This window comes from Neovison vison, chromosome 2, assembly GCF_020171115.1.
Source record: "Neovison vison isolate M4711 chromosome 2, ASM_NN_V1, whole genome shotgun sequence".
Taxonomy (NCBI): domain Eukaryota; kingdom Metazoa; phylum Chordata; class Mammalia; order Carnivora; family Mustelidae; genus Neogale; species Neogale vison.
Genome location: NC_058092.1, coordinates 108,638,874 through 108,652,718, shown reverse-complemented (window position 1 = coordinate 108,652,718; position 13,845 = coordinate 108,638,874). Strand labels below are relative to the sequence as shown.

General features: G+C 41.6%; 1 protein-coding gene across 1 annotated transcript; it reads left to right on the top strand.

Annotated features, from left to right (window-relative positions):
• Window positions 1–4,563: 4,563 nt before the first annotated feature.
• LOC122900528 (hornerin-like) lies at window positions 4,564–13,532 on the top strand. The gene is made up of 3 exons (XM_044239277.1): window positions 4,564–4,609; window positions 5,607–5,767; window positions 7,630–13,532. The coding sequence occupies exons 2-3, from the start codon at window positions 5,630–5,632 to the stop codon at window positions 12,616–12,618; spliced, it is 5,127 nt and encodes a 1,708-aa protein (XP_044095212.1). The 5' UTR covers window positions 4,564–4,609; window positions 5,607–5,629; the 3' UTR covers window positions 12,619–13,532.
• Window positions 13,533–13,845: the final 313 nt, after the last annotated feature.

The window sequence follows — 13,845 nt, the reverse complement described above, 5'->3', positions numbered from 1 at the left end:
AACTTTTTAAAAATATTCCTCCTTCTCTCTGCCTCTCTCTCTCTCTTTCTTTCTTTCTCTCTCTCTCTCTCTCTCTCTCACACACACACACACACACACACACAAAGGCTCTAGACTGACCTCCAACAACCAAGAGCTCTATGTCTTAGTTCTTCCCTTCCTATACCTGAAGCTCAGCTGTCAGCCTAATATCGCCCATGCTAATAGGCGATAGTTGGAGGGTTCCTGAGGAGTACTTCCATCTTTCTCCTCCCACCATTTGCTATGATGGACAGGCCTACATGCGGAAAGCCTCAGGTAGGCAGCAACAAGAGATATAGACTATGAATGGTCATCCCAGTAAGAGCATCAAAAGGCAAATTAAGGAACACCTGGGTGGCTCAGTGGGTTAAGCCGCTGCCTTCGGCTCAGGTCATGATCTCGGGGTCCTGGGATCGAGTCCCGCATCGGGCCCTCTGCTTCCTAGTCTCTCTCTCTCTCTGCCTCTCTGCCTACTTGTGATTTCTCTCTGTCAAATAAATAAATAAAATCTTTTTAAAAAAAGGCAAATTAAGAAGATGAACACACACTAGAGAACAATATTGGCAGACTAAATTAGAGGATACAAGTAATAATGAGCTCTGGGTTCCCAGCATCTGGAGCACTTTTTAGAACTTGGAGGGGCAAAGGGAAAATACTAACAGGAGAAAGAAAGAGTTGTAGAGGAAGACCAATACTCTAGCAGAGTATGTTTCAGGGCCTGGGGCTGGAGCCAAAAGATACATCACCATACCTACTCCACTCCCTAGAGAATAGATACTGAGCTATAAAATTATATCACATTTATTTTTTCTTTTTTGATATAAGAGAAAAATGGCCCTTGTACCTAGAAAGAAGAATATGGAGGGAAACGCCAACTGACAGCTTTTAGCCAACTTCTTTTGACTTCCCTTAACCCAAAGTCATGAGCATCAACATTCTCTGTTATGTCCCTGTTTGTTTGTGTTTTTTTTTAAGATTATTTATTTATTTATTTAGTTTACAGACAGAAATCACAAGTAGGCAGAGAGGCAGGCAGAGAGAGAGGAAAAAGCAGGCTCCCTGTCGCAAAGAGAGCCCATGCGGGGCTTAATCCCAGGACCCTGGGATCATGACCTCAGCCGAAGGCAGAGGCTTTAACCTGATGAGCCACCCAGGCACCCCGTCCCTAGTTTTTATGTGGTTTCCTCATTCATAAAGACTAAGCTATGAAGAATTGCCAGGAACTGCATGGGGGATATGAGGGGAGAGGAAAGAAATGGCAGGGAGGAAAACACTTTCCATAGCTTTTTCCTAAGACCCAGCAGATGGTGCTATGAGAACATTACCTTCTGGACAAGTGTGAAAATGAGTGCCCTGGGGCAGAAAGAAAACTTCATTGTTTATCTTCACCAGTTTTGTTTCTTGGTGGTGGTTGTGGTGGTTGTGTTGTGGTTGTTGTTGTTTTGGGTCAAACACTTCATTCCTCAAGAATTCCCCTCCAAATTCTGCGTTTTCTAAGACATGAATAGTCCCATATTCCATGGCTATTCCTAAGAAAAGGCATATTTGAGTGTGAATCTCATCTTCTCCATTTAATAACTAAGTGACTTAAAATAAGTTACATATTTTCTCTGAGCCCCAGTTTTATCATCTGCAAAATGGAGGTAGGAATCCTACATCATATAGTAGTGAGGATTAATAAAATGATGGACATAAGTGTGCAAAGCATTATGCTTGACATAAAGAGGAACATAATTTTCTTTTTTCTGCCTAAATGTGGAGGTACTAAAAAAAAAAAACCTAGAATGTGACACATAGCATAAGAAATCTCTTTTCCCAAACACTGTCATCTCCAAGGGAAAACCATAAACTGATTTATGAAGGGGGAGTCTTCATGCCCACCCTTTTACTATGGAGCACATACTCTGGTAAAATCATGATTCTCTGTTTGGGAAAGGATTTTTGTGATAATGTAGTCCAACTCTTACATTAGTAATATTCAAAAGGGAATGAAGGAGCCAAAACACACATTGAATATGCCTCTTGTTTTCAGGACATGAACCAGGAAATAGTACTCAACAAATCTCTGGTTGCTGACATTGGAAGATATTCAGAAAATGTAGCTTTGAAAGGGTTAAAACTTTCTGTGATACATGGAAAATTTTTAATGCCCCCCACAATAAATTCAATTACTTTGCAAAGAGCTCAATGCATATTTAGTCAATTCAGAGGTTAAAACTTCTTTACATAAAGTCAAAATTTACCTCTCTTTTTCAAGTGCCCAAAGGTCCCTTGTTCTATTCCCTTTTCCTACCACCTCATGCACCCTGACACTCACAAACAGACCTGCACATTGTCTCTTCCACAGGAGTTCATACTTCCCAGCCCTTCTCTTCTATCTGGGACTCTCCTTTCCTGGGGAATCTTCCTGACAAGAAAGTGTAGAGGAGAGTCAGGGTTCACATCCATCCATTGTGATATGTGAAATTAAGGTATTTAAATTGTCAGTAAGTCAGTGTCAATATATAAGTTTTACTGAAACACAGGCATGCTCATTTTTTTGCAAGTCATCTATGAATGCTTTCATGCTACCAGGCGACAGCTGAGTAGCTGCAAAAAAGATTGTCCCACAAAGCCTAAAATATGTACTATCTAGCCCTTTACAGAAGAAGTTTGCCAACCCATCAATTAGGAGAACACTGGCTCCAAGAGCATGTTTCACCTAGAATAGTCTTCACCAACAGCCCTCTCTTCCCTCTGTGGCAACAACTGTCTCTGGCAGGAAATTAGTCTTCACTCAGCAAACACTACCTCCCCTGCATTTCCACAGTCTCAGTCACACCTTCAAAAAGCTCCCTCCTCTGATGGAAGCATGACAATCTGGCCCCAATCAGATATCTAGAGGAAACACAGCCACAAAATGGATACTGACTCTGCAGCTCTCTGGGTAGTTCTCGGAAGAAAACAGAGAGTCATAATGGTTGAATTTGGAATCATGTAATTTATCATTTACCAATAGTTGCAACCACTCCTTCCCAAATCCTAATGACTGTATTGCATAAGCTTCAAGTCTATGTGACTTCACTCAGCTTCAGTGACATTCGTGCTATACATACAATTCACAATGGATGAAATGCAGAGTAAGGTTGCAGGGATCATCAGAAAGCCACTTATTGATTCCCAAGCTTAAGATTCAGTTTCTATTCAGGTAAAATTATGTCTTCTGAGGTGAAGATGACAGGAGAGAGGGTAGACCCCAATCTTGTGAAACAGTAGAAGCTGGCCAATGCTGAATACTACAGACATGACCCTCACTCTTCTTTCAACTCAATATGACAAACATTTACTGGGAACTTTTATGTGCCAAGTAATGTGCTGAGTCCCCCAGTGACACAGGTAATAATGCCATTCCCTCTTCTCAAGAAACTCACAGGATAGAAGTGATAAAAACACATAGACATACGGTATACAGATACATGCATGTGTAAGAAAGGATATACACCAAATAATGAACAATAGCTATTTCTGGGTAGGAAGGTTACAGGTATTTTCATTTGCTTTGCTTTGCTTATTTGTGTTTTTTTTAATTTTTATATTAAACATTAATTAGATAGTAAAATAATTTTAAAACATTTTACATATAGTATGATTGATACTATAACAAAACTATGCATAAGGTACACAGTTACTCTCCTGAGTAATTCAAGAAATACTTCTTACACAATGTCTAAAGTAGGTTTTAAAAAATGAATAGCAGTGCACTATGCAGATAATGAGGAAAGATATTCCAAAAAAAATCATGAAATAGGACAGTATATTCATGAAGGCTTAAGTAATTAATTACTGGTGAAGCATAAAGAACAGGGAGAGAAGAGATAGGGCTAGAGAGAAGCCCTAGCCCAGATCATGAATAACCTTGGATACCATGCTAAAGAGCATGGATTTCTTTCTAAGGTTATATAGGGTTAAAATGAAAGCTACATTGATGAATGGCCACTAAGGTATAGTAAATAAGTTTTGGTAAAGAGACTAGAAGCCCTTTACAGTCATTATCAATTCAAGAGAAATGGTAATAATACCGTGGGTAATAATATCATGGGTGATACTTTAGCTGGAAATCCATATAAGAAAATAAAACTTAAAATGAGAGAGTTTGACTGAATAATCCTTAAGGTTCCTTTTAAACACAAGAGTGAAACACATGATTCTTGGACATTTGGTCCCTGATGTTCCTGAACACATTCCATTCAACTCCAATTAAAGTCCATATAATTGGTTATCAATGCATTATGATAGACACTTTGGTGAATATACCAAGAAGTCTTTCTGCAGTGTTCAGAGACTCTGGCAGGTGGGGCTGCTAATAGCCCAGATTTGGGAACTGCTAATGCAATCTCAGGTGAACAAGTAAGGAAGACAAACACCTGGGAGGTGGAGATGGAGGTGTAGGTGGAGCTGTGCTTATTCGGGAGTGAATCAGAACATCTCAAAGAGCAGCTCCTCCCTGAGATGGACCATTATTCGCTCTATAAAAAGGCCACCATCCTCAACTAGCAGCACCCTGTAAGCTACTCCAGTCTCCATCCTACTTGTTCCTCTGGTGAACTAGGTAAGTGAACAGGAGTACTTTGGGCTATAAATTACAAGAATCCAGGATGTGTTCTAAGGCAAAGAGGCACTGGATACCAGGCTTCTTTTTAATGTACTTTGGGGACTTTGATATAATTTTAACTTTATTGAGAAGGAAAATAAAGAGATGACTGGGAATGATGGTACCTTCTTTCTTCAGGGTCATTTTCTTAAAGATGATGGGCTTTCAATTGTCACTAGGCAAGTTGTCCCTGAACTTTTTTTCTCTGTTGTAAAATCAGTAAACCCTGAAACTCAGTCCCTGTTTGGATAATTAAAACAGAAGTGGGACTGACAGCAGCTTCATCCAGCTCCATATCACCTAGGCCTGTAGTTGCCCACTTTGTGTACTTTCTCTGGCCTACAAGTTTTGAGAGTCTAGCTTAGCCACTGGAGTCAGGCATACCATGTGGATGATAGACCAGTCCCTCTTCAGTGATGGTTGGCACCTAAAGAGAAATCAAGGAAGTGGATAGACTGGCACACCCAGGATTTCTCTAGCTCTAGAACAATGCTCGTGAAATTATCCCTGGTAAAGATGGGGAGCTCAAAACAGAAAATCATTGTTCCTACATACATTCAGGAATGAAAATAAGATATAGATTCTGTTCCTACTTTCATCACTCTCTTGCTACATGGCTTGAACAAGTCTATCAACTCTGGATTGGTTCTCGATTTCAAAAGGACTCTGAAGAACAATCTGAGGGGTTTTAAGTGGTGGGGGGGTGGGGGGGTGGGGGAACCAGGTGGTGGGTATTAGAGAGGGCACAGATTGCATGGAGCACTGGGTGTGGTACAAAAACAATGAATACTGTTATGCTGAAAATAAATAAAAAATAATTTTTTTAAAAAAAAGGATGAATTTAATGATGCCCAATTAATTCTGAAAAACTATTACAAATGATTGAAACTATTTATGTATATAAGCAAGAAAAAGAAATAATATAAGGTAGGTCTCTCTCCTTTCTTTCCACTAGGTTAAATTTACCAAAAAAAAAATATGCCTAAACTCCTAAAAAGTATCGTCACTGTCATTGATCTTTTCTACCAATATGCCACCCGGGATGGGGAGTGTGACATGTTGAACAAGGCAGAACTGAAAGAACTTTTGGAAAATGAGTTTCATCAAATTCTGAAGGTAAGAACTCCAGGTCAGGACTGAAGACAGCTGCAATGCTCTTCTTCATCCCCTCCTACCTTTTTGTCACCTATGTCAAACTCCTACAGGACTCTCTTTACTTGGTAATAGAGAAAAGGGTTTGGTAAAGGCTTCAAATATGATCAAAAGTTGAGCCAAGTGGTTTCTAAAACACAACCAAGGGATGTGATCCTACTGAATAGACAAAATCCATAGATTATATAATATCCCATCTGTGTGAGTAATTCTCACGGAATAAAAAATTAAGATGGTTCTCAGAAAAAAAAGTAGATAAAATTCATCTTCTTCCCTTTATTTGTCATTCTTCAGCCCATTCTGACCACTGCCCATTTCTGAGACTGCGACACTACAAGGCCTCTGAGTTCAGGAAGTTAGCATCTTACTCCTAAATCATGAAACTTGGTGACCACCATCTTAAAATGTCACCTCTGAAAAAAAATAAATATATTTGGGAGCTTAGATCTAGCTCTTCATTATATCCAGCTGCCTACGAAATATTTCTTATTTGGATTCCTAAGGGTGTAATTCAGTGTGTCAAATATGAAACCATTTCCCGCCAAACCCTATATATAGGATATATATATATAGGGTATAGTAAATATCCTATTTACCCAAGGCATAAATCTGGTTCGGTTCATGGCTTCTTCTCTCAGCAAGCACCTCCATCCTCAATCTTTCATCTAATTCATCAATAGTCTCTCAAAACATCCCATTTCTCTCCATCACTATTGCTAGTCCTCTGGATCATGTCACCTTCTATTTCTAATCTTAGTCATCTTAAGTGCAAATCTAATCATTTCACAGCTCAATTCAAAATCCTTCAAAAGTTGCCAGACTTTTGAGAAAGGAAGAGAGAGAGCACTCATTCCAGGGGTGAGGGGGGAAAAGAGGGAGGGGCTAGGCTCCATCTCACAACCTGGCATCATGACCTGAGCTGAAACTAAGAGTCAGATGCTTAACCGACTGAGCCACCCAAGTGCCCCAAAAGTTCACAGTTTCTAAAATAAATAAAGTCCAAAGTTCCTTTACACAACTTCAAATGCATGATCTGATCCCTATGAGTTTCTCCAGCAATATCCCCTGACTACTGAGACTCAAAATTTAACAATCCTGAATATCTCTCAGTGCCTCATATGAGGCATGTATCCTCTAACCTCCAGCTTTGCTCATATTGTTCTTTCTGCCTGGAACAATCTTTTGCCCTCTCTCCCTCCTTTCCTAACCCTTCATTTGGCTAAGTCCAACCCATACTTCAAAAGACATCACTTCCTCTCATTAACCTTCCTTGAACCCCCACTGGTTCTCCTATTATCATTATCACATTATCACAATACACTGTAATTTTAAGTTTGTGTGTCTATGCATTTTGTCAGAAAACAAACCTGTTCACTGCTTTATCCCTTCACTGATCCCAATGCTAAGCAAAGAGTAGGTGCACAATAAATCTTCATTAAATGAATTAATTAATGAAGTAATAGTTGCAAAAATAAAGAAAATTCATATATAATGATGCTAATCATTCATATTTGACCTATTCTTTTTCATTTTTTTTAAATTCCTATTTATAAATTAGCTAATCATATTTAACCATTTCTTACAAAATATAATTCATTCCTCTTCCCTAACATCTTCCATTTGCATCTTCTAGCAATTTCTCACTGCATTGTTCATTACCTATTTCTTTCTTTCTTTCTGCTCAGGATAGAGCAGTCCTGCCTAAAGGATTGGGTGGCTGAGCTCCACCTAAGCCAGAATATCTGGCTACAGTCTTCTTTCAAATGGTTAGCTGGATATGTAGTCCATAGTGAAATAGCTACCCCTTGTATCTTGTTCCTATACAGAATCCAGATGATCCAGACACTGTAGGTATCATCATGCAAAATCTGGATCAAGACCGTGACAAGAAAGTGGACTTTATCGAGTATCTTCTGATGATATTTAAACTGGCTCAGGCTTGTAATAAAATCATCAGTAAAGATTACTGCCAAGCTTCAGGGTCAAAGCAGAGAGACCACAATCACCAGCACCAAGAGGAAAAAAGTGAAACAAAAGAGGAGGACAAAAGGCAAGGTCATTCAAGGTCAAGTACAGGAGAGAATGATTCCAGGGGCTCCAGAAGAAGCAATAAACACAGGACTGGGTCCAGCTCCAGAAGAATGGACCATCAAGGAGGCTTGTCAAGTTCAGAGCACAGGCAAAGCTCTGGGGAAAGAAGAAGAGAGTCAAGTTCAGGCCACTTCAAAGAGAGTAAGAAAAACAGGCATGGCTCTTATGAACAAGAGAGGTCTGAGAGTCATTCTTCTGGTCAGAGGCAACATAGAACCAATAAAAGTGGTCAATCTGGACTTAGTAGACAACTAAAACAGTCTACAAGCAATGAGGGATATGGGTCTGAATCAGGCCAGTCCATAAGCAATGGCAAAAATCAGTCAAACTCCTATGAGTCCTCTACTCAGAGAAAACATAGCAGCAGCTCTACTCATCAGTCAGGTGGTTATGGAAGACAAAATCATGGCTCTGTGTCAGGCCAGTCCTCTAATTATGGAAAATATGGACCTGGTTTTAATCAGTCTTCTAATCAGAAATACCATGAATCTAGCTCAGGATCCAGTTTAGGTGAATCATCAAGCTGTCGACAACAAGGATTTGGATCAGGTCAGTCCTCTGGCTATGAACAACATAGATCTGGCTCAGGTCAATCTTCTGGCTTTGGGCAACATGGATCTGGTTTAGGTCAATCTTCTAGTTATAGACAAAATAGTTCTACTTCAGGATGTTCATCAAGCTGTGGACACTATGGATCTGGCTCAAGTCAATCTTCTAGCCATAGCCAACACTGTTCCAGCTCAGGAGAGTCTTCTCACTATGGACGACATAGTTCTGGCTCAAGTCAATATTCTGGCCACAGCCAACATGGGTCTGGCTCAAGAGAATCTTCTAGCAATGGACAACATAGGTCTGGCTCAAGTCCATCTTTTAGCCCCAGCCGACATGGGTTGGGAACAGGCCAGTCCTCTGGCTTTGGGCAACATGGGTCAGGATCAGGTCAGTCTTCTAGCCATAGCCAACATAGGTCTGAATCAGGTCAGTCTTCTGGCTATGGACGACATAGATCTGGCTTAGGTCAGTCATCTACATATGGTCATCAAGGGTCTGGATCAGGTCAGTCTTCTGGCTTTGGGCAACATGAGTCTAGCTCAGGAGAGTCTTCTGGCACTGAGCATAGATCTGGCTTAGGTCAATCATCCAGCTCTGGACAGCATAAATCTGGATATGGTCAGTCATCTAGCTATGGACAACATGGTTCTACTTTTGGGCAGTCATCAAGCTGTGGTCAACATGGATCTGGATCAGGACAGTCCTCTAGCTATGGCCAACATAGGTCTGGCTCAGGCCAGTCTTCTGGCTATGATCAACACAGATCTGGCTCTGGTCAGTCTTCTGAATATGGTCATCATAGATCTGGATCAAGTCAATCTTCTGGTTTGGGACAACATGGGTCTAGCTCAGGTCATTCTTATGGCTTTGGGAAACATGGGTCTAGCTCAGGTCAGTCGTATGGCTTTGGGCAACATGAGTCTAGCTCAGGAGAGTCCTCTGGCACTGAACATGGATCTAGCTTAAGTCACTCATCAAACTCTGGACAGCATGAATCTGGATACAGTCAGTCTTCTAGCTATGGACAACATGGTTCTGCTTCTGGACAACAGTCATCAAGCTGTGGTCAACATGAATCTGGGTCAGGCCAGTCTTCTGGCTATGGCCAACACAGAGCTACCTCAGGTCAGTCCTCTAGATATGGTTATCATGAGTCTGGATCAGGTCAGTCTTCTGGCTTTGGACAACATTGGTCTGGATCCAGCCATCATTCTAGCTATGGCCAGCCTGGGTCTGAATCAGGCCAGTCTTCTGGCTATGGTCAGCATGGGTCTGGCTCAGGACAGTCTTCTGGCCATGGTCAGTATGGTTCTGGCTCAGGTCAATCCTCTACCTATGGACAATATGGTTCTGCTTCAGGACAGACATCAAACTGTGATCAACATGAATCTGGATCAGGCCAGTCTTCTGGCTATGGGCAACAGAGACGGGGCTCAGGTGAGTTCTCTAGAAATGGTTATCATGAGTCTGGTTCAGGTCAGTCTGCTGGCTATGGCCAACATGGGTCTGGATCCAGTCAGTCTTCTAGTTATGCCCGACATGGGTCTGGATCAGCTCAGTCTTCTGGATTTGGGCAACATGGGTCTGGCTCAGGTCAGTCTTCTAGCTATGGTCACCATAGGTCTCAATCAGGACAGTCTTCTGGCCATGGTCAGTATGGTTCTGGCTCAAGCCAATCCTCTAGCTATGGACAATATGGTTCTGCTTCAGGACAGACATCAAGCTGTGGTCAACATGAATCTGGATCAGGCCAGTCTTCTGGCTATGGACAACAAAGGTCAGGCTCTGGTCAGTCCTCTTTGTATGGTCATCATGGGTCTGGATCAGGTCAATCTTCTGGTTTTGGGCAACATGAATACAGCTCAGGAGAGTCCTCTGGCAATGAACAGGGATCTGGCTTAGGTCAGTCATCAAGCTCTAGACAGCACAAATCTGGATATAATCAGTCCTCTAACTATGGACAACATGGTTCTGCTTTTGGACAGTCATCAAGCAGTGGTCAACATGCATCTGGATCAGGCCAATCTTCAGGCTTTGGGCAACACTGGTCTGGATCAGGTCAGTTTTCTGGCTGTGGGCAACATGGGTCTGAATCTGGTCAGTCTTCTGGCTTTGGTCAACATAGCTCTGGATCAGGCCAGTCTTCTGGCTATGGAGAACATGGGTCTGGATCCACTCAGTCTTCTAGTTATGGCCAACATGGGTCTGGGTCAGGTCAGTCTTCTGGTTTTGTGCAACATGGATCTGGCTCAGGTCAGTCTTTTAGCTATGGTCACCATAGGTCTCAATCAGGACAGTGTTCTGGCCATGGTCAGTATGGTTCTGGCTCAAGTCAATCCTCTAGCTATGGACAATATGGTTGCGCTCCAGGACAGACATCAAGCTGTGGTCAACATGCATCTGGATCAGGCCAGTCTTCTGGCTATGCCCAACATGGGTCTGGATCAAGTCAGTCTTCTAGTTATAGCCATCATGGGTCTGAATTAGGCCGGTCTCCTGGCTTTGGGCAACATGGGTCTGGATCCAGCCAGTCTTCTAGTTATGGCCAACATAAGTCTGGATCAGGCCAGTCTTCTGGCTTTGGGCAACATGGTTCTGGATCCAGCCAATCTTCTAGTTATGGCCAAAATGGGTCTGGATCAGCTCAGTCTTCTGGCTTTGGGAAACATGGATCTGGCTCAGGTCAGTCTTCTAGCTATGGTCACCAGAGGTCTCGATCAGGACAGTCTGCTGGCCATGGTAAGTGTGGTTCTGGCTCAGGTCAATCCTCTAGCTATGGACAATCTGGTTCTGCTCCAGGACAGACATCAAGCTGTGGTCAACATGCGTCTGGATCAGGCCAGTCTTCTGGCTATGGCCAACATGGGTCTGGATCAAATCAGTCTTCTAGTTATAGCCATCATGGGTCTGGATCAGCTCAGTATTCTGGTTTTGGGCAACATGGGTCTGGATCCAGCCAGTCTTCTAGTTATGGCCAACATGGGTCTAGATCAGGTCAGTCTTCTGGCTATGGCCAACATGGGTCTGGATCCAGTCAGTCTTCTACCTACAGCCAACATGGGTCTGGATCAGGCCAGTCTTCTGGATTTGGGCAACATGGGTCTGGATCCAGCCAGTCTTCTAGTTATGGCCAACACAAGTCTGGATCAGGTCAGTCTTCTGGCTTTGGACAACATGAGTCTGGATCCAGTCAGTATCCTAGCTATGGCCAGCATGGGTCTGGATCAGGTCAGTCTTCTAGCTATGGCCAGCATTGGTCTGGTTCAGGTCAGTCTTCAGGCTCTTGGCAACATGGGTCTGGATCAGGTCAGTCTTCTAGCTATGGCCGACACAGGTCTGGCTCAAGTAGATCTTCTAGTCACAGCCAACATGGGTCTGGCTCAGGTCAGTGTTCCAGTTCTGAACAATATGGGTCTGGACCATGCCATTCATCTAGCTCTGAGCAGTGTGGTTCTAGATTTGGTCAGGGTTCTAGCTCTGAGCAATATGGGTATGGGTCATGTCACTCATCTACCTCTGGACAATGTGGTTCTGGATCTGGTCAGTATTCTCACTCTGAAGATTACAGATCTTGTTCATATCACCCATATAGCTCTGGGCAATGTGGTTCTGAATCTGGTCAGTGTTCTAGCTATGAGCAACATGAAATACAAGGGAGATGTAGATCAAGTTCAAGTGAAACTCGTAATGAATACAGTAGACCCAAAATGTGCTTGATCCCTAATCAATCAAGAAGCAATAGCCAGGAATGGTCAGAGTGTGGCCAAAAAGAAAGAGGTAGGAGTTATGGCCTATCAGATAGTGGGTCTGATGGATATGAGAGTATTCATGGACAATCAAGAACATGTAGGCAACAAAGCCAAGGATGGAGCCAAGGTCCATCTGACTGTATCCATTCAAATTGTAATGAAGAACAAATAAGAAGCAGTTATAGACAAGAAGTAAGCTCATCAAGTTGTGGTTCTAGACAATTTACACCCTCCTATGGACATTTTAGATCCAACACTACCAATACACTGTTAATTTGCAAGGAGGGTAATATACAAGGTGACTATTGTGATAAGAGAGGAGGAGATAATTGTGCAGGGGGAAGTACCAGCCCAAGTTCCCAAAGTTTCCCTAGTAGCACGCCACTCTATAAATATATCCAAGAGCAGAGGTACCAGTTCTAGGGATGAATAATAAATATAAGTGAAATTAATTCAAGTATCCATTCAAGAAATACAAAAATGTTACAGATAAGCAATTCATTATAAAACTCCTTTTAAAAGCAAGTATATCTATTTCTTACTCTAAACATGTACTCTATTCCTTGTTATTAAGTTTTCCTCAGAAGAATGTAGGGTATGTGGGCACTTTGTTAGGAAATATTGAGTTGAACAAATTTTGTGTGAGAATAAATTTAAAAGAATAATACAAAGCATATGAGAAGCATGGGGTTTAGTTGAGGTATCTTTTTGAGAGTTCATTACTAAACTTTCAGTGTAAGTCTAAAGATCAAAGTATTAGAAATGCATTACCAGTTCTGGGGTCAAAGCCTCTCTTATAGCAACATGGAGGGACCATAATTGTGGTATCCTCCACATTGGATGGTGACAGAATGGAGAATATTCTAAAAGCAAAAATGTAATGTTGGTTGTTTCCTTACTTATCAAAACCACCAAGAGCCTCTTCTTGGGTAAGTCTTTAATAAGTAAGTTTAACAAGTGTCATTTAAAAAAATGGGACCAAGAGCTTCTCCCTTGCCAGTGAGTGAGAGCATTCTTTCTTAAACAGCAGGGATGGACCCTGCTGGATAAAGGAATCCAAATGTGGATTCTAACTTGGTTTCAGCAAGAAAATTCTTGCCCCCTACTCCTAAGAATTTGCCCCAGGTTAAAAAAGGAAGAGCAATAGCATGGTCTCCAACCTACTTTTATAGTTCATTGGTCTTTCCACATAGGAAAATACCATTTGTGCCCATATGGAAAAGAAGACTATCTGCCACTGCTTTATAGTTTTTGGCTTGACTATAAAATATTTGTTTCAAGTCTTTGGATCCAATAACTGTATTGCATAAAATTGATAATAAATAATCATGACCAAATACTGAGGTCTGTGTCATCTCTGCTTCATTTCACTTCTCATGCATAGGTGGTCAGACTAGAAACTAACTCAAAAAGTTATTTTCCAAGGTCCTATCCTTCACAAACAACCCAGACTATATAAAGAATTTTAAACTTTAGGGATAAGACAAACAACTCAGTTTAAGAATAAGCAAAATCTGAATGAAAAAAGATGTACAAATGGCCAACAGGCACATTAAAAGATACATGATGTCACTAGTCATTAAGGAAATGCAAGTTAAAACATAGTAAGATACTACTACACACCATTAGAATGGCCAAAAATAAAAACAC

Excerpts from the sequence above, each read along its gene's own strand:
- LOC122900528 (XM_044239277.1), top strand. The coding sequence starts at position 5,630 with ATGCCTAAACTCCTAAAAAGTATCGTCACTGTCATTGATCTTTTCTAC. Across the intron at positions 5,768-7,629 it reads AGTTTCATCAAATTCTGAAG|AATCCAGATGATCCAGACAC; the intron begins GTAAGAACTCCA and ends GTTCCTATACAG.